This window comes from Hevea brasiliensis, chromosome 2 (genome assembly GCF_030052815.1).
Source record: "Hevea brasiliensis isolate MT/VB/25A 57/8 chromosome 2, ASM3005281v1, whole genome shotgun sequence".
Lineage (NCBI taxonomy): Eukaryota > Viridiplantae > Streptophyta > Magnoliopsida > Malpighiales > Euphorbiaceae > Hevea > Hevea brasiliensis.
Window position 1 is genome coordinate 112,855,988 of NC_079494.1, and position 23,115 is coordinate 112,879,102.

General features: G+C 33.3%; 3 protein-coding genes and 1 long non-coding RNA gene across 4 annotated transcripts; 2 read left to right on the forward strand and 2 right to left on the reverse strand.

Annotated features, from left to right (window-relative positions):
- Nucleotides 1-3,181: 3,181 nt before the first annotated feature.
- On the reverse strand, nt 3,182-4,946 carry LOC110659240 (myb-related protein 315). The gene is made up of 3 exons (XM_021817107.2): nt 4,731-4,946; nt 4,493-4,622; nt 3,182-4,236 (listed from the first exon to the last, which is right to left on the reverse strand). The coding sequence occupies exons 1-3, from the start codon at nt 4,861-4,863 to the stop codon at nt 3,360-3,362; spliced, it is 1,140 nt and encodes a 379-aa protein (XP_021672799.2). The 5' UTR covers nt 4,864-4,946; the 3' UTR covers nt 3,182-3,359.
- A 1,655-nt stretch (nt 4,947-6,601) lies between these two features.
- LOC131175367 (dnaJ protein ERDJ3B-like) lies at nt 6,602-10,773 on the forward strand. The gene is made up of 10 exons (XM_058139333.1): nt 6,602-6,847; nt 6,922-7,070; nt 7,151-7,283; nt 7,851-7,965; nt 8,688-8,804; nt 9,003-9,089; nt 9,932-9,991; nt 10,079-10,156; nt 10,260-10,331; nt 10,470-10,773. The coding sequence occupies exons 1-10, from the start codon at nt 6,777-6,779 to the stop codon at nt 10,626-10,628; spliced, it is 1,041 nt and encodes a 346-aa protein (XP_057995316.1). The 5' UTR covers nt 6,602-6,776; the 3' UTR covers nt 10,629-10,773.
- Nucleotides 10,774-12,047: 1,274 nt separating this feature from the next.
- On the reverse strand, nt 12,048-13,175 carry LOC131170656 (uncharacterized). The gene is made up of 3 exons (XR_009141420.1): nt 12,655-13,175; nt 12,404-12,469; nt 12,048-12,214 (listed from the first exon to the last, which is right to left on the reverse strand). It is a non-coding gene; the product is annotated as an uncharacterized LOC131170656 (long non-coding RNA).
- A 3,075-nt stretch (nt 13,176-16,250) lies between these two features.
- LOC110659238 (phospholipase A1 PLIP2, chloroplastic) lies at nt 16,251-20,253 on the forward strand. Its single transcript, XM_021817105.2, is given in 7 exon segments — nt 16,251-16,823; nt 16,826-17,151; nt 17,693-18,196; nt 18,487-18,546; nt 18,786-19,202; nt 19,286-19,663; nt 19,666-20,253. Coding segments are annotated over 7 exon segments (2,193 nt in total). The 5' UTR covers nt 16,251-16,513; the 3' UTR covers nt 19,864-20,253.
- Nucleotides 20,254-23,115: the final 2,862 nt, after the last annotated feature.

The following is a 23,115-nucleotide window of genomic DNA, read 5'->3' on the forward strand; positions in this document are numbered from 1 at the left end:
TTCATATTTGAATATGATTCAAACAAATTTAAAAATTCATATTTGAATCACATTCAAACAAATTTAAAAATTCAGATTTGAATCACATTCAAACAAATTCAAAAAATTCAGATTTGAATATCATTCAAACAACTTTTAAAATTCAGATTTGAATCATATTTAAACAACTTAAAAAATTCAGATTTGAATCACATTCAAACAATTTTTAAAATTCAGATTTGAATCACAATTTAATTGTGTGATTAAAACAACGAATTAAACATTTTAATTAGTCATAGGATGAACCTTAAAACATGTAACAATTACAGATTCCAAGGCCAAACCTTGAGCACCACTTTGGAGACCATTGATGCGCGCCATTGATGGTGTTGGTCACCAAGTCACCACCTTTCTTTGCAACCAGCAATGGATCTATCATCTCATTATTATACCACACAATTAAATCATATAATTAACAATCTAAATGGTAAATATAGTGGCTCTGATACCAATTGAAGGAGTGGAAGTATGAAAAACATAAGTTTAGATCATTGAAATTAAAAATTTTCATCTAGGGTCACATGCATCATGCAAGATTCATTTTTATTTATTTGATTACAATGATAAACAACATATTAAAACTCTTTTAATATGTTTTTTGATCTATATTTGTCATTTAAGATTTTAAAATTAATCAGATTAATTTTAGAACCCTAGATTAAATCAAGAACAAGTGCACTAATCTCTTGATATACTGCAGTATATTTGGCACCTTTGGGATGTATCTTTAGGATACCAGATGTTGTCCCTCTAGTTTGTCCACACCAAGATCACCTATGACAGCCCTTGAACAGCTTCTAAAGCTTTTTCTATAAATTAGAAAATTAAGTTTTGCCTTTTGAGAGATCAGAGATGCAAACAGAACACTAGAAATAATTTCTAGTATTTTTAATTCAAGAGATTGTTTGCTAATCTCTTAGAATTGATGAGAGATGAAGAAGAAGAGAAGGGAGAGGTCTCCAAGGTGGAGGCACAAAGAGAAAGGCAGCAGCTTGTTATATTTTTCTTTTCATAACAACACTTATATAGTTAGGTCACCATTAAAACCCTTGCCACATGTCACCTTCTGATTGGTTCTAGGTTTAATTGACCCAATCACATTATGCTAAGTGTCAAACCTATATTTAATATTGACTTTGATCATCTTACATGATTAAAAGACATTTGGCAAGCTTATGTGTAGTGCCATGTGTCACCATCTCATGGTGCTACATGTCAACCTGTGAAATGACCAAAATGCCATTATGTCTTAATTTTGAGTTCTCAACTCAAAATAATTATTTCTCTTCTTCTAATCAATTTATATATAATATAAATTAATTAATTAATCTCTATTAATTAATTTCTCATTAATTAAATTCATATTTAAACACTTTGAATATAAATTTAACTTATATTATACATCCAATAACCTATATTTGGTTTTAAGCCATGCTAGGAACTTTGCAATCTAATTGCAAACTAAATCTATTTAATTAATTAATTAAACTCTTTAATTAATTAATTAAATCATATTTAATTTGGTGATTACTTGTGTATGTGTGTGACTTACTAGACTCATCACTAATTAATAATGAGACATGATATCAACTCTTAATATCATCAGAACTCTTTCTTACCATAAATGATTTCTCTAAACCATTTTATGCACCTCATAGACCATGGTTAACACCTAGCATAGCATGCCATGGCCACCCAATCAGTAATAAGGTTTACCTTAAATGAACCTATAATCATATGTTACCATGCACTAGAATCTCTCTGTTACAAAATCCCAATTCGTGCTGGAGTCATGGTTTATGTCAAACCCCATTTGCTATGAATATTATGTTCTCTTTTAATTTCAGTTCTTGATTAAAAGATTTTTCTCATCAAAAACTATTTTCTAATTAATCTATCTGTGCTGGCCAGGAACTTAAAACATCAAAAACAATTAAATGAACATAGGATTTTATCCCTATTTACTTAGAGGAACAGATTCCATCTTGATCAACACCTACCTCCATATATAACTAGTAGGAGCTAACACATGCACATATACCCATACACAGTACAAGTATGAAAGCAGTATCAAACTCAAGCCACCTATATATAAGATAACTGTGCTATCTCAGGTCTAAAGATTAGATGCACTGATATGATTTATGACGATGCATTGACAAGAGTAAACTCCATGTGCTTGTCATAAGTGTCATTGGTTCGGCCTACTTATCATGTATAAGTACCTATCATGTTTATTATATGGCATGAGACTTACTATTCCATCTTATTTACATCTCATATAAATAACTTGGAACAAACATGATTACAATCTTTCTGGATAAGTCATGTCCTTATTGTGAAGTATCATCGATTGTGAATCTATTTATGATACTTTGTACTATAAATACTGTTACTCGTATTTTTAACAATTTAAGGATATAATTTCTAACAAAATATCAATGGACCTTTTCTATTATACATAAATATATTATGTAAATGGAAAAGTGAAAATGCCCTTTTATTAATAAAAACATATATAAGATATATACTTAAATGATATGCTCTATGGCATACTACTAACAATTGGCAGATCGAAGATGAGATCACTTCTCTTCTTTATAGGAGTTTAGGGTCGATATATGAATTTCCCCAAAGAATAGCGTGATAGAGTAAGTTTTCCAATGGAAATTTTTATTTTTAATTTTTTATTTTAATTTATTATTATATAATATAAATTTATTAATTAAAAAAAATATAAGTTGCACGCAAAATTTTAATAATATATTTATATATTTTTTAATTATGTTATTTAAATATATAAAAAATATTTTTTTTAATAAAAAAAAATAACACATTATTGTGCGAGGCGATTATGTGATTCAAAGTCTGAATATTATTAAGATAAAAACAAAATAAAAAAATTGATCAAATTCATGACTAATTAAATTAGGTTCAAGTACTTTTATCCTCTCTATAAATTTTTTGAAGATTTTTTTAAGGAAAAAATTCGTTAAGGTAATCAATATATACATAATTAAAAATATTAAGGAGTTCAATAAAAAAAAATATTGAAAATTTTAAAACATAAAAATGCGTTTACTCGTTTGTCCTTTTTTCGATCACCCTTTGCAATTATTATTAAAGGAAAAAAGGAAAAAGAAAAAGAAAGTACATTCACACTTGACCACTTAACAGCATCCAAACACGCCTGTATGCTACATTTTTTTGAAAAATAGTCCATTGGAGAGGTAAACTCCAGTTTCTAACTTTCTACTTTACAATGATGATCACCACTTTGAAACTTGTACAGAAATTCTTAAATGTACTGGTGTGTATAATCAAGAAAGTAGCCAAGCAACGGATGCATTTTGCTTGTCATGATCTATCTCTTCTTGTTTTTGAACATCTCCTAATTCACTATTATCACTCTCCCAAATAGAAAATATCGTATTATCCACATTTTCATCCCATTGCATCAGATTCTCCCAGCTCCATTCATCAAAGGAATACGCTGTTGAAGAACATACGTACAAGTCATCATTTGAGCTCAATTTACCATTTTCTTTTTCACGCTGATCTTCGCTTCTTACAGTACTTTTCTTCTCTCCCTCCAAGCTAGTTAATGAGACATCATCTTCTTGTTCAGCATCCAGCAACTCGTCTTGTATATTGTCGTCAAAAAGTAGCATTTTGCCAGCGAACCCATGATATGGTCCTAGCATTTCTGATTGTTCTTCCTCGCTTAAGTGCAACACCAATCCTTCTCCTTCTCCTTCTGCTCTTTCTTGACATGGACTTGGAATCACAAGGTCCGTTTGCACCTTTTCTTCATCTTCCACACGTGGATCCAAAATCGCTGTATCCTCGCTGGCAACAGATAAGGTCTCTTTCACTAAAACAGGGGTCTGTAGCGTGGGTCTAATTCCGTCACCGTCTTTAGAGGGATCAAGGCCAATGCAAATTTGCTCGAGCCCACCCTTGGTTGATGCCCAAGGTTCTTTACGTACATGGCTTTTGTTGTTCTTCATTGCAAATCTGTCTGCTTTGCGTTGCTTGTTGCTTCCCATCATCAACTTAGCTTTATGAATAGCCAGTGGTCGATTTTCATTCCCAAGCCTGCTAAAGATGTGAACTTTCCTGCTCAGATGGGAACTCCAGTAATTTTTAATCTCGTTGTCTGTTCGTCCGGGTAAGTGACTAGCTATCAAGGACCATCTGCATTATTTAATTTTAAAAATATTTTTAATACATTCAAATTAACAATTTTAAAAACATATTGATATTTAAAAACATATTTTTGTAGCCTGTAAATTCCGGCTAACTAGCGATAGTAATGAATGAGCTCTTCCCAACCAACTCATTGGACGAATAACTGTGGGAAATATAATAGTTGATAGTGACAGAAATTAAAGCGAAAGATAAACAGCAAATGAAAGTGAATGAAGGAAATGAAAAGTGCTGCAAACCTAACCTATTCCCCAAAGAGGCATGCAATTGGAGAATAATTTCTTCCTCGTCGGCTGATATACTCCCTCTCTTCAGGTCCGCTCTCAAATAATTAATCCATCTCAGTCTGCAACTCTTCCCGCACCTCAATAATCCTTTCAACCCACAAGAACAAAAGAAAGCAATATATCAATGCCACATTACATTTGGGAAAGAAACAGAATCAAATTATATAATAACATATATAACTCTTGGATAGACACCTGCATTCTTGGGCACAGACCTCCATGAGCCTTCCCCATTAGCTTGAATATAATTGACCAATTTCTCATCCTCCTCCGCCGTCCACCTCCCCTTCTTTAACCCCACCTTTTCACAACAAGGTGCTCTTCCCATTCTCCACACTACAGTCCAACCCAGGGAGAGAGGGAGAAAGAGATGGAAAGTGTAAGTTTGTCAGTTGCTGTGGGATGAGCTAAGATAGGGATTATATGTATACGTAGAGAGAGAGAGAGAGAGAGAGAGAGAGAGAGAGAGAGAGGCAGGGGTCGTGGTTTGTGGGGTCCTTGATGCAGGGTGTGGCTTTAGATTGTGCTACGAGTACCTCTAGAAACGACACAGTCGTGGCTTCTCCACCGTCGAGAGCTCGTTGCAGGCAATGCATCTTCCACGTTCATGCACCGCACCTACTCGGTCAGACGTTGTCCCGCCGTGCACTAATTTGAATTGAAATGGACTTGGATTCATTTTGACTTAAATTGAATTGAAATGAATAAAATTGGTATTTAATCAGAATAAAATCTATTAGTTTAATTTCATATTAAATCAGATTTTTTTTTAATTTAAAAAATTAAAAATTTCATTCTTTAAATTTAATTAAAATTAAAAATTAAAATTAAAACTAATAGTAACACTTAAGTATCAATTTAAAGCTTATTTAGTACAATATTAATAAGGGTAACTTTTCTTATAACTTTTAATCTCATAAATATTGTTTGGATAATATATTATTTTTTCATTTTAATAATATTTATATATTTTTTAGAGATTAAATGATTTCTTTTTTTAAAAATTAAAATTTTTAAAATAATATTTAACTCTTAATTTTTTATCTTTCTATCCAACACAATTTTAACTTTAAATCAAAATCACTGGTTGTTGTGAAGAGTTGGATTGTAACCGCCCCTTGATCATCCTAATCTTTACCCTGAAATCATACAAAAAGCACCATTTATTGAATTAGAGTTGCTAATGTTAAAAGTATTATTACATATTTAAAATCTCAAAAATAGAATGACAATTTTGAGCGAACTCAATATTTTTTTTAAATATTAAAAATCAAATATTAACAATGACAACATGCATCAACTGCATAATACATTATCCTATTGCTATTATTGGACGACTTAATACGTGCTTTATCTTATTAACATTTTTAATTCTATTTTAGAAACAAAAGACAAAGTATATCATTTGATTTAGTATCTGTATATAACCAAAATAATAACATTTGGACAAAATTATGAAAAAAAAATTACCTTAAATTTATCTATTTATTTATTTATTGGCTTGCAAGAAATGGATTACACGGCCTTTAAGCATCAGCAAAACAACAGGACAAAAGCGAGCGCCCTGAAGCCAATGCTAACATTACCTACCACGAAAAGCTTATGTTTGGTTGAAGCGTTAGCCCAATGGATGTGTGTGCTATTTGCACAACGACATTGCGTTCAAAATTATGAATATGAAAAAGCATTTGGGCTTTCAACCAAAGTGGAGGCTGGAGATGCATTAGGAAGAAACTTATGCTAGCAGATTGGATTCGAAGGATCTGATCCTATGATAGAAGAATGGGTTGGGTTGGTCCAACATAAAGTCCACTTGCAGAGGACGAAGTAAAGTTTTGCATCAGCAGATCCGACGTCGTATAGAATAAACGATACTTCAATTACAGGGATTGCGTACGTGGTTAACATTGATTGGTTGGAACAACCTCAAGCATGCGGTGATTGGTTGGTTTCGACAATTACACGTTGCCAAAGGTGGTCACTGAAGTTGGTCAAGTCATCGGTGACTTCCGTTTTGGTGCTTAACCCTGCCATCCGCTTTCAAGGTATTTACCATCCCAGAAATTACGAAGCCAAGAACAAGAGCGCGCGCGCCAGAGAGAGAGAGAGAGAGAGAGAGAGAGAGAGAGTCGGTTTCATTTAGAAACTCGAAAACTTTAATTAGAGAAGGTGTACAAAGATCTAATAATTATTTAGGTTTTCAGATTTGGAGAGATCAAACTCTCCGGATTTAAATCTTCAATGGCGCTTCGAAGAGCAAAGCTTCTGTTTCTATTATGCGCTCTTTCCTACGCCTTAACAGCCATTGCAGGGTATGCCGCTTTCTTTCTCCGTACTACTGGTAGTATTTGAGTATTTTTTGCTGAATATTAAATATCTAGTGCAGGAAGAGCTATTACGATATATTGCAAGTGCCGAGGAGTGCATCCGATGAACAGATCAAGAGAGCGTACAGAAAGCTGGCATTGAAGTACCATCCTGACAAGAATCCGGGAAATGAAGAAGCTAATAAGCGATTTGCTGAGATTAACAATGGTAATAATGATTTATTTTTAATGTTTTAATTAATAGTGATGAATTTACGATTAATTTAAGTTAATCATCATTATTATTAGCGTATGAGGTGTTATCGGACAACCAAAAGAGGGATATATACGACAAGTATGGAGAGGAAGGGCTTAAGCAGCACATGGCTAGTGGAGGGAGAGGTGGAGGAATGGGGATGAACTTTAATGACCTTTTCAGAGAGTAAGTTTCTACTTTTTCTGTCTTTTAGTGTTTTTTGAAATTTTGTTATGCAACTGCCGCACCCAAAATAGTTTCAATTGAATAAAATGTGTTAGCTTCGTTATAGAACTGGGATGATTAGTATATTTAGATTTAATGGATTGATGTGATTCTGGTATATTTTGGCCTTGTCATAATCCTCAAAACTAAAAAAAACAACTTTAGTTGCAGGTTACAACATGTTTCCTTAATCCATATAACTGTCTTATGAAGAATCCTACTAACTTTAGCTTCAGGTTACAACAATGTAGTTTGTTAAAACAACAAAACCTTTCAGATGGCCACCTACTTAATACGGGACTTAGCTTTCATGTACTCATGTTCTATCATTCATACATGTTGGCCAGATATCATTCATAAGTTCACAAAAAAAACATAAGCATTATGGTTAAGATGTTTTCCTCTGGAAATTTGTGGCTCTTTACTGCGTGCATAAGCCTTTGTTCCATCTAATAATCATTTTAACATTGTGTCACTTTTGTAATAAGTTACTGAAAGTTCTTTAATCTAACAAAATGGTCTCTCTAGTTTCTTTGGTGGTGGAGGTGACATGGAAGAGGAAGAGAAAATTGTAAAGGGTGATGATGTAATTGTCGAATTGGATGCGACACTAGAAGACTTGTACATGGGTGGCTCACTGAAGGTAAGGATCATTATATTTATTATTGAGTGATTTTTGTTTTAGAAATTGAATTTGATTGCTGGAGTAAGGACATATATTAAAGTTCTATAGGCTCCTTGTAATTAGTATATAACATTTGTTATAACCTTTCTTAAGGGAACCTTTGTCTGTATCTTACATTGACACCACCACCTGCAAACCACCTTCCCAAGCAACAAAAGAAAAACTGAAAAAAGTAAATAAGTTAACTAATTAAAGGGGAGGAAAGGGGGGAGTCTATCTTTGCATAAGCTGTGAATATATTATTGATTTGGATGATTGAGCTTTGTTGAGCTGAGCAGCAAGCAAAAGGAGATTGTCGTCCTCTCGCTTTACCTTTTTCAAAACCTTTTTTTCTCAAATTGAACTCATGATTTTGTGGTCACAGAGGAGCAATGTTATGCTTGTACCAAGACTTGACCTCAATTGAACTGCCAGCTATCATTTACAAATTGAATAAGGTCAGACAAAGTCAATCTATTAGTATTAGGACACGGTCAAACATAGCTAGGTGGAGCAAAATCTTAAGTTAAAGCCATTAAAATAGTAGTTTTGATTGCTTGATATAATTTTACCTTGCAGGGGCATGTGTGTTGCCCTTTTGTTTATTTTACTAGTTGACAAGGGGGGAAAATAGAAAGTGATTTTCTGTTAATGTTTTAGCATGCTTTGTTGATGTGTTAACTTTCATGTGGATTCATCAGGTTTGGAGGGAGAAAAATGTTTTAAAGCCAGCCCCTGGTAAAAGACGCTGTAACTGCAAAAATCAAGTCTATCATAGGCAAATTGGTCCAGGGATGTTTCAGCAGATGACAGAGGAGGTATACCATCACCTGGATAAACTTGTTGTTGAAATGTGATGATAGCTTCTCTACACATTGCATAAAAAATGCTTGAAAACCATAATTGATTGGCAACACGTGCCTCCTTAAGAGTCTTAACTTGTTTTCATTTGTTTTATTGCCATCACTGTGCCATCTGCCATAATTCTGAGGATTTAAGGAGATATTTTCTTTCAGGTCTGTGACCAATGCCAAAACGTCAAATACGAACGGGAGGGATATTTTATCACGGTTGATATTGAGAAAGGCATGCAAGATGGACAAGTAAGCTTTCAATCTCCTCTTATTTAACTTGATTAACCATCACATTGTGGTGGAAAACTAGGCATTTCAAACTCCATGCATATGAAAATTGTTATCCCTTCTTTGTTTTTTCCTTTCTAATTACCTGTTTATTGCCTCACACCAATTGCTGTCCTATCTTCTTTGTAAGTCCTTTGTTGCATGATGGTAAAGGTTTCTTACTTTGAAATGTCTGTGATGTAAGTGTATGTTAAATGCTGCGTAATAGCTCTTAGAGTTGATGAGAATTGTCTGGTATTTTAACTTCTATTTCAGTTTCTTTTTTAGACACTTGTGACTTTTTGTGTGCTTGCTTGCCTTGGAGTGCTTATGAAAATTTGTTATGGCTTGCCTCTCTGAGTGATTCTGATAAACAATTATAATCCTTGGTGTTGTTTGAAACATTCTTATCAAACATGTGATGGTGCATGCTTTATGCTATATTCTGATTTCCCATATATAAAAATGTACCTCACTATGGAAATCTCTGCAAATTTTGCAACTTTTTCTTTGAAAATTAATTCCAAATTCACAAGTACTTGCTCATTGCTACATTCCCAAAATTTATGTTAAATCCCTTAGTTTGGGTGGGAGATTGCAACTTTAATCATCAGATCTTGGATAATACCAACTGCATCACCATATTTTTGAAATATTGTTGGTGTCAACTGGTGGAGTTTGAACCTGTGGATGGGGAGATATTGTGTAGCCTTATGTTTCTTCTGATAGCATTTATAAGAGAGGTGACATTTATTATATATATGGTGGTGTGAGTGTCATTGCTTGCATTGTCATGGCATATAATGTTTTTGCACATGTTGCAGGAAGTGGTTTTCTATGAAGATGGTGAGCCAAAAATAGATGGCGAGCCTGGAGATTTGAAGGTTTGTCTTTAAGTCACTTTTTGACTTTTTGGCTACTGTTGTTTTTGTACTAAATACTAACAGTCTTGACCGTCACAATCTTGGCAGTTCCGTATTCGTACAGCACCCCATGATCGCTTCAGAAGGGAAGGCAATGACTTGCACACAACTGTGACCATTACACTGGTAAATTTCATGCACATGCTCAAGTACCTTCTTCTTTGCTTTTTGTTGTGTAAATATTGTGACAGAAAATGTAATTAATTTCTTTAACCTCTATTTTTGTCAGGTTCAAGCCCTTGTTGGTTTTGAGAAGACCATTAAACATCTCGATGAAAAATTAGTGGACATTAGCACAAAGGTTAGAGTGGAACATATTCTCCATATTTTTTCTCCATATTTTTTCTGTAATATTTACTTTGGAATAATAATTTAATGAAGTATGAAGCAACAATGACATATCATTTTAACTCAAATGACACGTGTAAATCTTGTACAGGGAATCACTAAGCCCAAGGCAGTAAGGAAGTTCAAAGGGGAAGGGATGCCACTGCATTTTAGCGCAAAGAAAGGTGACCTTTATGTCACCTTTGAGGTTCTTTTCCCCACCTCACTAACCGAAGATCAAAAGAAGAAGATCAAGGAAATTCTTCGCTAGGGTATAGAATTAAATTCTTTTCTGGGGTTCCAAAATGTTCCCATTGTAACTCGATATTATATAGAAATCCAGGAAGACACGAGGCTTTTATTTTCTTTCCTTGTTAAGTAGCAGCACACAAATTAATGGATCTCCTTTTTGCCTAGTTGATGTACAATTTTCCTTCAAGTGAACTGTTTGTTAGAAGTGCAATAGAAACTGTAATCAACGAGGAATCCAGTTAACCCTGATGCAGCCACTAGCGATACTACACATTTCATGCGTTTGCATCCTGTTGGTGGGTTGAGAAGTGCATAATTCAACAACGATCAGCTTGGTTGAATCTTTGGGAGTTAAATTTTTAGCTGGGACTTTTTACCTTTGATTGCTTGTTTTCTCATCCAAGTTAAAATTTTCCAAGCTTTTATAGAGATGTTTGACATGGTATCTGGTGTTTTATATTGACAAATCTCACATGGATATCAAGGCAACAGAATTTGCTGCACAACGTCGAATCCAATGGTTTTCGACAATGTTCAACTGCAAAGATCATGAGTTTTGCAGCCCTTCTCTTGCTACCATCTTTAAGCAAAATGGCCAAGTAAACATCCTAAACAATCCGCGATTATAGGATCAGGTGGCCTTGAAACTGGAAATTTAATTTCTAACCATCGTTTGCATTTACCTAGACCAGAGGTTAGTAGATTGTTAATTATATATATAAAAAAAAGGCCCAACAAAACAGATTCTAGTCAAAGACAATCAAAACAAGACAAAAATTAATTTATGCTATTGCTCAACTGATGCCTAGTTTCTCCTCATCCACCTCAAAAGTGGTTAAATTTTGGCAAGTGCTGCAAGGTCAAAGATCTCAACCATTCTTAATTACAACAGAATCGTAACAATGTAGGTCTCTCGATATATATCAAACTAATGGATAAATTTTGACAATTGTCTTTGAACTTATTTAATTATAACATTACAGTCCTTTAACTTAAAAATGTAACATAAAATCTCATCAACTTTCATATTTTATATAGTAAAATTCTCAGCCTCCAATTACCGCTTTTTCGCCAGATAATCGACTGACAATTCTAGCATGGAGTTTAGTCAAGATTTCTCTTTCTCTCAAGTCATGTACAAATTGCATCATTTTTCTTTTATAGATGTAATTATTTTTCATGCATAAAGAGAATAATTTTATACTTTGCTTAAGAGATGAGAGAAAATGTTGACTTGTGCTACATGAGCTATTCACATCGCTTTCTAATCAAAAATCGAATTGAAAGTCAGAGAGATTTTACTGTGCAAAATTTGAAAGTTTAGGGGGGGGTTTATGTTACATTTTAAAATTAAAAGACTATATTGTTACAACTATATAAGTTCAGGACAGTTGTTGAAATTTATCCTCAAACTAATTGATTGGAATAATAGTCCCAAATCCTTCTCTTCCACATTCACCATTGCTCTGTTGCATTATAATTTGATAAGAACTGGATTGACTATGCTTTATCAAATTTGTAACATAAGCCAGTGTTTTGATTTAGCTTAGCATTCATGGACCCTTTAAGATTTGATTAAGCCATGCTTCCCAACACCCCATCTCCCTTGTACATAGATAAAGAGGCAATGTTAGCTTATTTGTGGTACAGACACGGGCAAACTGTTGCACCTACATATAGTCCATAACTTGCACAAGATGACATGGATTTAAGGGTATAATAGAAAATAAAAATGAAAATCTGGTGCAAAATTTCCTACAACATGAATGATAAAAAATTCAGTGGTCAAAATACCTTGCGAAGTAGGTACAGAAAATCTTCAATTCATAGCTTCCCCCTTTTTTATCCTATATCATGCCCCTGTAAAAATTTAGCAAACATTCATAACATCCACCATAACATCTTGCCTAAAGCCTGTAAAAAATGCTTTCCAAATTTTTTAAACTTATAATTCTATACGAAGTAAACCAAACAACCTAGCAAGCAGAAATTAGGCAACATTTACACTGACATGCTTAATGTAGATTTTAGGAAACAAAGAGAACCTGAAAAGCAGTGGACGGCGGCAAAAGAGCCCAGGTATTGGTGGAGAAGAGCCGAGAAACGGTGTGTCAAATCATAGAGCCAGTCGCCATTTTATGTAGAACGACAAAATAACCTCATTTAATATATTCCTGAGTGTCCTGCCAAAATTCAAGCAATTGCTACGACAACTGTGTAGTTTTGTTAATGCTTGATATATCTTTCACATTGCAGGGCATGCATAGCGTTGTTACGCTAAAGTGATTTGCTAAGAAGGGTTCAGTTTTCTTTGCTAATGTGTTACCTTTAATGGGGATTCATCAGGTTTTGAGGGAGATAAATGCTATAAAGCTAACCCCTTATATAAGACATTGTAGCTGCAGAAATGAAGTCCATCATAACTTCATAAGCAACTACGTTTCAGCAGAAAATGATAAAGGAAATTAATTCATAATTGATTTTCTTGCCTACTTGAAAGTCCTGACTTGTTTTTATTTGCTGCAGCAGCAATATCAGCATGTTGACATCTTTGCTTGGCTTGGCTTGGTTTGTTTCATTGCCTCCACAGCGCCAACTACTATCTAGATTTCTTACACTATATTGATCAAGTGGAAATGTGGAATGGAAGTTGGTTGAAATTCTGTTGGACTTTAATTACTCATGGCTAGGGATGGGATCAATTGATCTTAAGCCAAACAAAGTCATTAACAAAAATTTACAGCCCAACTATCAATTATGCAATACATGTATCATTACTCGAATAATAATGAAACTCTTCCACCTAATTTACACAAACTAAAATTTTAATGTCAAATTTTAAGTTTTCATCAATAAAAATCCTAAAAAAAAATCTAATAATAATTATATATAAAGTTAGAACACTATAAAAAAGGTTAGCAGCTGACTAAATCAGTTGCTAATAAATCAAAATCGATTACTAATCGATTTAATAATTGATTCTGCAATGAAATTAATTGTTAATCGATTAGTAACTACTTATTAAATCAATTTCTATTAACAATAAAAAAAAAATATTTTTACATTAATAACCAAGTTTATTGTTTGTACCCAAAATCTTCTAAATCCCAAGAATTAAGATTTCAGTAAGAAAAATAAAGAATAGCATGAGTCCAGCTTTATTGATCATTGATCAATGATCATGGGTTTATGACAAATTAAATCAAGCATAATTCAGCAAAAAAACGTATTGCTCGAGCAGGACGAGGACAAAAGGCATCATATAAAGAGCCAAAATTGGAAATGGATTTAGGGTTTAAAATTTCAAATATGATCAAAGTATGGATTTAGGGTTGATAGAGAGCATGTTACATGTGAAAAGGAATAACACTTTAACCTTTATTTTGTAATTTATTTACATTTTAATTTTTAAATTATTATATATTATAAAATATTTAAATTTTTTAAGATCTTATATTTTATGTATATTAATGTTAATATAAATATTAAATTTTGAAATAAGGATTCAAAATTCTTATTATAATAAATCTGAATATTACATTAAAAAAAAATCTAAACATTAAAGTTTTACTAATAATGATAATAGTAAAATTTAATATTGATAAATAATATTAAATTTTACTGAAGAATTTGGATTTTCTTCGCTTCATTTTAATGTCTATATTACATGGATATTAAGGAATCTTATAATTAAACTCATAGCTTAATCAACTTATTAGTATTTATTTTTTAAAAGGAAACAAATCTATTTATATATAAAAAATAAGTACATTTTTTCTTTAAATTACCGTTTAGCATTTATTTTTGGTGCTGTCTATAGATTAATTTATTTATAGTTAATTATTATTACTATTTATATTAGATATTTAATATTTTTCTATTTTTTTAATTATTTCTATTACTATTATTATTAGCTCAATTTTTACAACTAAAAATTTTAAATAATTATTTTAATTAATAATTCATTATTAAAACTTATGCTCTCAATAATTAAATTTACTTTTATATTTTAATTTATTAAATATATAATTAATATTTTTTCTTTAATGCTCATGTATGTATCTCATTATATTCATAAATTTTTATTATGAATATATATATATATATATATATATATATATATATATTTATGAAGTATTGTGATATGGCACTTACTTTTTGTACTGCCACATAACACTTACTATATAAATTAATTTCTTTATAATTACTAGTTATTGTTATTTTTAATAAACATTTATTTCTCTTTTTTTTCTTTTAATTAATTTTATTATTGCACTATTATTTCAAATTTTATAATTTAAATAATTATTTTATTTATTAATTAATTATTAAATTTTAAGGTCTTTTTAAATTATCAAAGATATAATAAATATTATTTTTTCTATAATATTCATATCTTTATCTCATAATATTTATTTTGACAATTCCTTAATATTTTTATCTAGTGTTATATATTAATTTGTAAGATTGATGAACATATCTTTATTATCACTTAATCATATTTTACAAAACTAATTTAAAATAGATTAGTAATTAAATTTAAAATAAAATAAAATAAATAAAATTAAAATTTTATGATTTATTAATTATTATAATTAGCAAAATATTTCATTTAAAGTTTGCATATTCTTTTATATGAAAATTATTTTTAGCAATGTGTATACGTGTAATTCTCTAGTAAATAAAAAAATTGAGACAAATGAAGAAAGACAGGTGTTGTCCATGTAATGAAAGGATAAATACTTATCTGCGGAGATGTGTACATCCATATCTCTAGAACCGGAAGTAAGCTCGAAAGGAAAGAAACAAGGAGGATAGCTTTACTGACACGTCGCTTGCTAAATCCTATGTTTTGTAGTTCACCCGTTCGTTTTGACGTGGCAATCTGACCCAATAACTCTGCCTCGTCGTGGGTCCCCTCATCACATGCGTTTTCGTACTAAATTAAAGCTTCTGCGAGCTGCAACACGGCCCTCACACAGGGAATCCAATCACCCACACGTGCGTGCTCGACGCCGAAGCAGAAATAATACCAAAACGACGTCGTGCTCAGAGACAGCTACCACAGTAACGAGGTCCCTTTCAACTCAACTCGAGGGATTGGTGTCGGCCCAAATCCCGTTAAGCAGAAAAATCAGACAAGAATTTTAAAAAATAAATATAAAAATAGGGAGCATTTTAACAATTTGATCCTTAATTTTTTTTATATTATATTTTAATTTTTAAATTTTAAAAAATTAATTATTTATCATTAAATTTTATATTATATTACACTTTAATTTTTAAATTTAAAAAATTAATTATTTAATTTATAAATTATATATATTAATTTTAATATATAAAATAATTTAATCTTATATTAATGAATAAAATTATTATAAATATTGAAATATATGAATTAAATTATTTTTTTATATTAAAATTAAATAGATGAAAATTTAATTTTTAAAAATTTATAATTTAAAATATAATATAATAAAAATTAAAATATTAAATAATTAATTTTTAAAAAATTTAAAAGTTAAAATATTATATGAGTAAAATTTATACACCAAATTATAAATTCCCCTATTTTTTTGGGTGAGAAAACAAGGTAAAAAGGGGTGTGTAGGTTGGTGACCAATTCGGTTACAAACGCATGCCAAAGACTTTCTTGCTCTTATAAATATATATACACAGCAACAAGAAGAAGAAGAAGAAGAAGAAGAAGAAGCAGGCGGAGAAGGAGTTCAAAAGATTGTGAGTGCACGTAAGCTCCTTAAACCTTGGTGGTTGTACGCTGGCGGTTTTTGATAGCCCTCAACTCCTTTCCTTGATTCTCCATATATAAATTGTCAACCAAACAAACCAAGGAAAGAAGAAAGAAGAAAGAATCGTTGTTTACAACTCATACCTCTCTTGGAAATGGATACTCTTTGTTTAAAAACAGGAATCCATGGTACTGTTCCATCGATTTCCGTAAGTGGGTCCTTGGAGACCCGTTCCAATGCATCTCAGGTGAGTGCGGTGGCTCGGGAGATATCCACCACCGTGGCTGCCGCTCCACATCAGAAAGCCGCGTCCAGGTTCTCTTTTAGATACCCTTTGCGTTCTTTGTGGCCCGGTGGAGATCAAAGTAATAGGTATAAAGGGATAGCTGTTGATGATGCCGTCTTGATTGATAATGGAGAGACGAAAAGTGGTGCCGGGAAGATGCCGATACTAGAACAATGGGCTCGTCTGAACGAAAAAATGGGAACTGGGTGTTAAAGATTTTGCACCTGAGGTCCCTCAGGAAGGTGGAGGAGGAGGAGGAACAGGGGATCAGTGGTGGTGAAGGATCAATTGAACAAGGTAGTGATGTTGCTTTGAATGATGGCGTTAATAACAAGGAAGAGGAAGAGTGTGATGTGTGTAGAGTTGAGGATGATGACGAAAAACAAATTGAATTTGATAGGGATTCGTTTTCGAGGTTGCTACGGAAGGTGTCATTAGCTGAAGCCAAGCTATACTTGCAAATGTCGTATCTGGGAAACTTGGCCTATTCCATACCCAAAATCAAGGTACCAATGTGCTGGTTTGTTTCCTTTCTCTTTTTTTTTAACAATTATTTTGATCAATCCATTTGTTTGACGTTTCTTATATGTTATATCTGTTTAAAACCAATAAATCTGCTGAACTCAGTTTATCTTGGTGATTATGGAGGGATTAGGAAGGCATTTGATTGATGGGTTTATGGGTTCTTAGATCTAGCTTTGCATGCTAAAATTCTTGTTTCTTTTTTAGATCGTGATAAAATCAATCTTTGTTTGTTTGAGATAGATTGAATCATATGGCTGTTAATAAGAATGAGTTCAATAATTAATAGGCTGAATCATATAGGTCATAAATTTGAGATCTTCAAGTTTGCTGTTTTTCTTTTTTCGTCTGCTTTCATGGAATGGAATACCAGGAAATTTTTTTGGTTTGGTGCCATTTCTTTTAGCATGGATGTTTTAGCACCATGGTTCTTTTAGCGTCTTCCTCATTTGAAAAATTAGTTAGAGTTAATTGCGTTCTAGACAACACATGGTTGATGAAAGAAATTTTTCCCTTGTAAATCAGGCAGGAAATCTCTTAAAAAAATACCGTGGCTTCCAGTTTGTGACTTCATCAATAGAGAAAAGAGAATTGGCGATGAAAGCAGAGAAAGTTCAGGTGTCAGCTGAAGATCAAGAAGCAGAGAAAGGGCGTTCAGAGAAGGAGGCAGAGGGCACAGAACAAAAGAATAATGGCCATCGTATAAGTGCCTCCACTGCTTATCAGATAGCTGCCTCTGCTGCTTCTTATCTTCACTCTCATGCCAAAAGCATACTTCCATTCAAATCCTCAAAGGCTGAGACTGGTAAAGATTTGCCTAAAGGAGACTATGGAGACAATGAGAATCTCAATATGTTAAACACAGAGATGGCTTCTCTCATGGCAACCACTGACTCAGTGACAGCTGTGGTTGCTGCAAAAGAGGAAGTAAAGCAGGCTGTTGCGGATGATTTGAGTTCAACATGTTCTTCGCCATGTGAATGGTTTATATGCGATGATGATCAGGGTACAAGATTCTTTGTGATTCAGGTAAACTATCAATTAATTCTGTAAATAATTGATTTTCTTTTTCCTTAATACGGTAAATTATTGAATTCCTTGCTAAGTTTGTGAGGTGGCGGATTGGCTTGTAATATCCATAGAATAATTTTATATCTGTCATAAAGCATGTGCCAGTTGTGCGTGCCATAGGCAATAATGATTGCCATTAGACCACAGATGGTGAGACACAAAAAAAGTGATAACTTTTTTATTATTTATTACTGTTATCTTCTGTATATTCTGTCATTCTTAGTTATTGTTGTATTTCTGTTGTGCAGGGATCTGAATCACTGGCATCTTGGCAAGCAAATCTACTTTTTGAGCCTGTTCAGTTTGAGGTAAATTCATTTTATCGTTGCCAAATTCTAGTTTATATTTTCTAAAGATTTTTATATCTGTTGACTACTTTATAATGTGATGGATTATTACAAAATGTTCAATGATGATTTCGCATAGAATTATCTTGTGAATGATTGAGTGATGGCTATCTTCTGAAGACAATCAATTCAATTGAAGAAAGCTATTGTTTATCCTTTATGCCAGAATTACAGAAATGTTATTTATCTTCTTGTTCCAGGGACTGGATGTGCTTGTGCATAGAGGTATTTATGAGGCTGCAAAAGGTATATATGAACATATGTTGCCTGAAGTCCATGCTCATCTAAAGTCTTGTGGGAGACAGGCAACCCTTCGTTTCACAGGGCATTCTCTTGGTGGGAGCTTGGCTCTTCTTGTAAATCTCATGTTGTTGATAAGAGGGGATGTCCCAACATCATCCTTACTTCCAGTGATAACATTTGGTGCACCCTCAATCATGTGTGGTGGTGACTATCTACTTCGCAAGCTTGGGCTACCACGAAGTCATGTTCAGGCAATTACAATGCATAGAGATATTGTACCCCGTGCCTTCTCTTGCAATTACCCTAATCATGTTGCAGAGCTTCTGAAGGCTGTTAATGGGAACTTCAGAAATCATCCTTGTCTTAATAACCAGGTATGTTCCACTATTAAATGAAATATGAACTTAGTGGTTGTCCATGAAACATCAACTAAAGTGTGGGTGCCCTGTTACTACAGAAGCTACTATATGCTCCAATGGGGGAGCTTCTGATTCTACAGCCGGATGAGAAATTCTCACCTCACCATCATCTGCTTCCATCAGGCAGTGGTCTATATTTCCTAACCTGTCCATTGTCTGACGATTATGACGCAGAGAAGCTGCTCTGGGCTGCACAGACTTTGTTCTTAAACTCACCACACCCACTTGAGATTCTAAGTGATCGCTCAGCTTATGGTTTTGAAGGAACCATTAAAAGGGATCACGACATGAATTCTTACCTGAAATCTGTGCGCAGTGTAATTCGGCAAGAGTTAAACTGCATAAGAAAAGCGAGGAGAGAGCATCGTCGCAAATACTGGTGGTCCCTTCTGGCACCACGTGGCAGCAGTGGTGGTGTCGTCGTGAGAGGCCTGTGGTATCTGTCAACATGGGCCAAAACCAATTCAATTTCTCCTGCGTCATACGGAATGGGAGAGAATCCTTGAAACGGTTCAGCAGGCTTGTTGCATCACAACACATGCATTTGCTTGTGGTTCTTTTGTTTCCTGCAAGACTGCTATTTCTGGGAGAATATAGCGTTGTCAATTTGCATTGACCAGCCAATTAATTTGGGATAACTGCATTTTCTGTCATGGAATATCGTATGGGTTGCAGGCATATGGTCAGCAAGATCATTATCATTAGGTGATTCTTTAGATCATTATCATTGGGTGATTCTTTATTCATTGTTTTGAAAAAAGGGAAGAGAGATTCAAATTCTTATTCTTATATAGGATTTGTAATAATGTTGAAATGTCATGTAGATAGAAACTGCAAGCCAATGTTCTGGTCCATAATCCAGATCCAGGTGTAAAATTCTTACAGAAATATTTTTACGAGCATGTTGTGGCATCAAAACGTGTCTACAGATTTGAAAGCGAAAAATGGTGCACATGTTATGACACAAAATTAATATCATTTGGTAATGTGGATATCATTTGCTGAACTATCAAAATATCTCAACTATGCTGAGTATCAATTTTTTGTTTTTTATATTTACGAGCCAGAGTATCAATATCAGTCCATTAATAATTGAGCCATGCACAAAGCAAGCAAGCATCTACATAAGATACCCACTTCCTGAAGCTCTGTGTTAAGTGAAATTGTACGACGTACAACTCTCTCACAAAGGGAAAAGAGAAATTGTGCAACGTACTACTATCTATCTCAGAAGAGAAAATTAAGGTCCAAAGAAACAAGCAGAATCTGCATTTAGATTCATTACGCATTAAGCACATGGAAACTTACGTGTAAGACAAAAGCAAAATGGACAAGCCCCGAGGCTAAAAGTCGTGGTCAGCTAAAGGGTGCATAAAAGGCTCAATGGGTGTGTCCCCAGTCCATATTGGCTGGTGCTGCTCTTCGTACGTGCCTATCCATCCAACGAGGCATAATTTTTTCTTAATGGGCGTATCCAGAGCAGAGGTGATTGCGATGAACGCGCGTCGCTTCATGTCATCATCTTGGCTTTCTTTGGAACAAAAAAATGCTAAATGCTGCCTATATTGTTGAATATGGGATGTTGAATAGTGGTGGTCAAGTGGAAAGTGGCTTAGGGTGGACCAGAAGACTGCGACGTTTCAGTTTGTTTGAGTCGTTAGGAGGTATGGAATTGAAAAAGGGAAAGATTTTATAAGACATGAGATGATATTTATTAGGGCTCACTGGGGCAATTGTGGGGTTTAATAATCACTAGAAAGTAGTTACTAATGTCCGCATCATAAAAGGAAGCAAAATATAGTTTTCTACTTTTCATAATTTCATTTACAATTTACAATCATTGAAATTATGGTTAAATTTGAATATAATCATTGAATTTTCAATTTGTAATTATTATAATATTTAAAATAAGATTACCATTGCATTTTTTTTTATGAAAAATATAATATTTATTTTGTGATGATTTAATAAGGTAATCCTAAAGCTCATAGAATAATTTTAAAAATATTTTAATTATTATGTGAAAATTATTATTCAACCCAACAGGTTTCTGTTGGACTATTCACTTGATAAGCCATTGTTTAAGGGCCAATTGAAAATGGATAAGTAAATGAGAACAGTCCTAATTTGCATACCATACCAGCTATAGACTATAGGGCCAGATCGAAGAACCCAAAGCTTGAACAATCTCATGGACGAATTATCCAGTGCACAAGAAGCCCGTATGGCCGTGTCCATTGATTCCTTCGCAAAACTCCCAAAGTCACTTGCAGAATGGCGTGGTGGCAGCCCTAAGTTGGGGAGATTATTAAGTGCCTACATTTTATATTATAAAAAGAGTTTATTTTTTTATACGAAAAAAAATAATATTTTTATATATATTAAAAATATTTTATAATCTTCCCTCTAAGTTGAAGATTATAAATAAAGATGAAAAAGGCAAAACTTAATGTATTAAATAAAATCAATTTACAATCCAATGAAACACCAAGAATAAAAAGTAGGGTGAGGATTCGGTTAATCTACTCAAACCTAAATTTTGAGCTAATAGAATCAAATCAAAATTGACAAAAAAAAAAATAAATCTAATTAAAATAGAAAATATTTCATCAGTTATCAATTATAACAAAATTAACCAAAAATAAAAATTTATATTTATAATATTAAGTGATAAACAAAATATTAATAAAAAGTATTTTAATATTTTTTTATAAAAAATAATGAATATGATTTATTATTAATAAAATAATAATTACAAATTAATATTATTTGTAACACCCCTGATTTTATATATTATTATTGGGCTTCGTGTAGGTATCCTCAATTCGCGAAAATTTGTGATTGTCGGATGCGTAATTTCCGCATGCACTAGCTACCGGAAAAGTCTCCGAATTGGATCAAGGTTTTGGCTACCCCACCATTGTCAGGCATCCCGAGCGCGGTCCCGAAGTCGGAATCGGCAAAGGTAAACCCGAACCTTGTTTTTACGTAATTTTCTAGTGCTTAAATAGGATTAAAAATCCGTAAAATATTCGTGGTAGCTTAGAAAATTATGATTCTTTTTGCAATAGCTTAGTAATATTGCTAAGGACATGAGGCAAAGTTTTATAATTTTTAGAGCTTATTTGGGCAGTTTTTGCAAAAATGGTCAATTATAAGGACTAAATTGAAATATTACATACTGTGATGGATGATTGATTTGATGGGCCCAGGAGGGGCTGTGTGATATGATTGAGTTGTGGATATATAGATTGTAAATATAGAAGTGTGTTTTGAGCCATTTTGCAGGTTGGGTAGGTCCTAGGTATAGGGAGACTCACGGATTTGCGACTTAGGACGTATTGGTCTTTTTCTTTGTTTGTATTGAGTCAAATTTATTAAATGATTGTAATAAAATTGTCAGTGAGCCGACCTTCTTCCTCCACCCACCGCCTCGGTGACCATCGTCAAGTCCGTGAGTAAAATATTAATTTTAATTGTAATTTCGATATTATTATATGTTCAAGATGCCCATGCATCACTTATATGCATATATTTATGTAGTTAAACTCTAGGCACGATTTATGATGCATGATAAGCGTTAAAGTGCCATGATGTTGTTGTGGTAATTTGGCAAGTGTGCGTTGGCGTGCGTGTGATGTGGTGTGGACTATGGATAGGGCGGGTAGTCACGGCTTGAGTAATTGGGACCCGATCCTTCGAGGGGTAGTCACGGCTTGAGTAATTGGGACCTCGATTTGGTTATTAAGTGGAAGTCCGAGCTTGAGTAATTACCGGCACGGGTTGGATTTAAGAGAGTCAGATAGGGGATCGGCCCATATGTTATGATTGATGCTACAGGTGTGTGAGTGCTCCAAATTACCTTTTG

Excerpts from the sequence above, each read along its gene's own strand:
- LOC110659240 (XM_021817107.2), bottom strand. The coding sequence starts at position 4,863 with ATGGGAAGAGCACCTTGTTGTGAAAAGGTGGGGTTAAAGAAGGGGAGG. Across the intron at positions 4,623-4,730 it reads GTCTGTGCCCAAGAATGCAG|GATTATTGAGGTGCGGGAAG; the intron begins GTGTCTATCCAA and ends GTGGGTTGAAAG. Across the intron at positions 4,237-4,492 it reads CATGCCTCTTTGGGGAATAG|ATGGTCCTTGATAGCTAGTC; the intron begins GTTAGGTTTGCA and ends TAAATAATGCAG.
- LOC131175367 (XM_058139333.1), top strand. The coding sequence starts at position 6,777 with ATGGCGCTTCGAAGAGCAAAGCTTCTGTTTCTATTATGCGCTCTTTCC. Across the intron at positions 7,284-7,850 it reads TTTAATGACCTTTTCAGAGA|TTTCTTTGGTGGTGGAGGTG; the intron begins GTAAGTTTCTAC and ends TGGTCTCTCTAG. Across the intron at positions 9,090-9,931 it reads AAGGCATGCAAGATGGACAA|GAAGTGGTTTTCTATGAAGA; the intron begins GTAAGCTTTCAA and ends CACATGTTGCAG.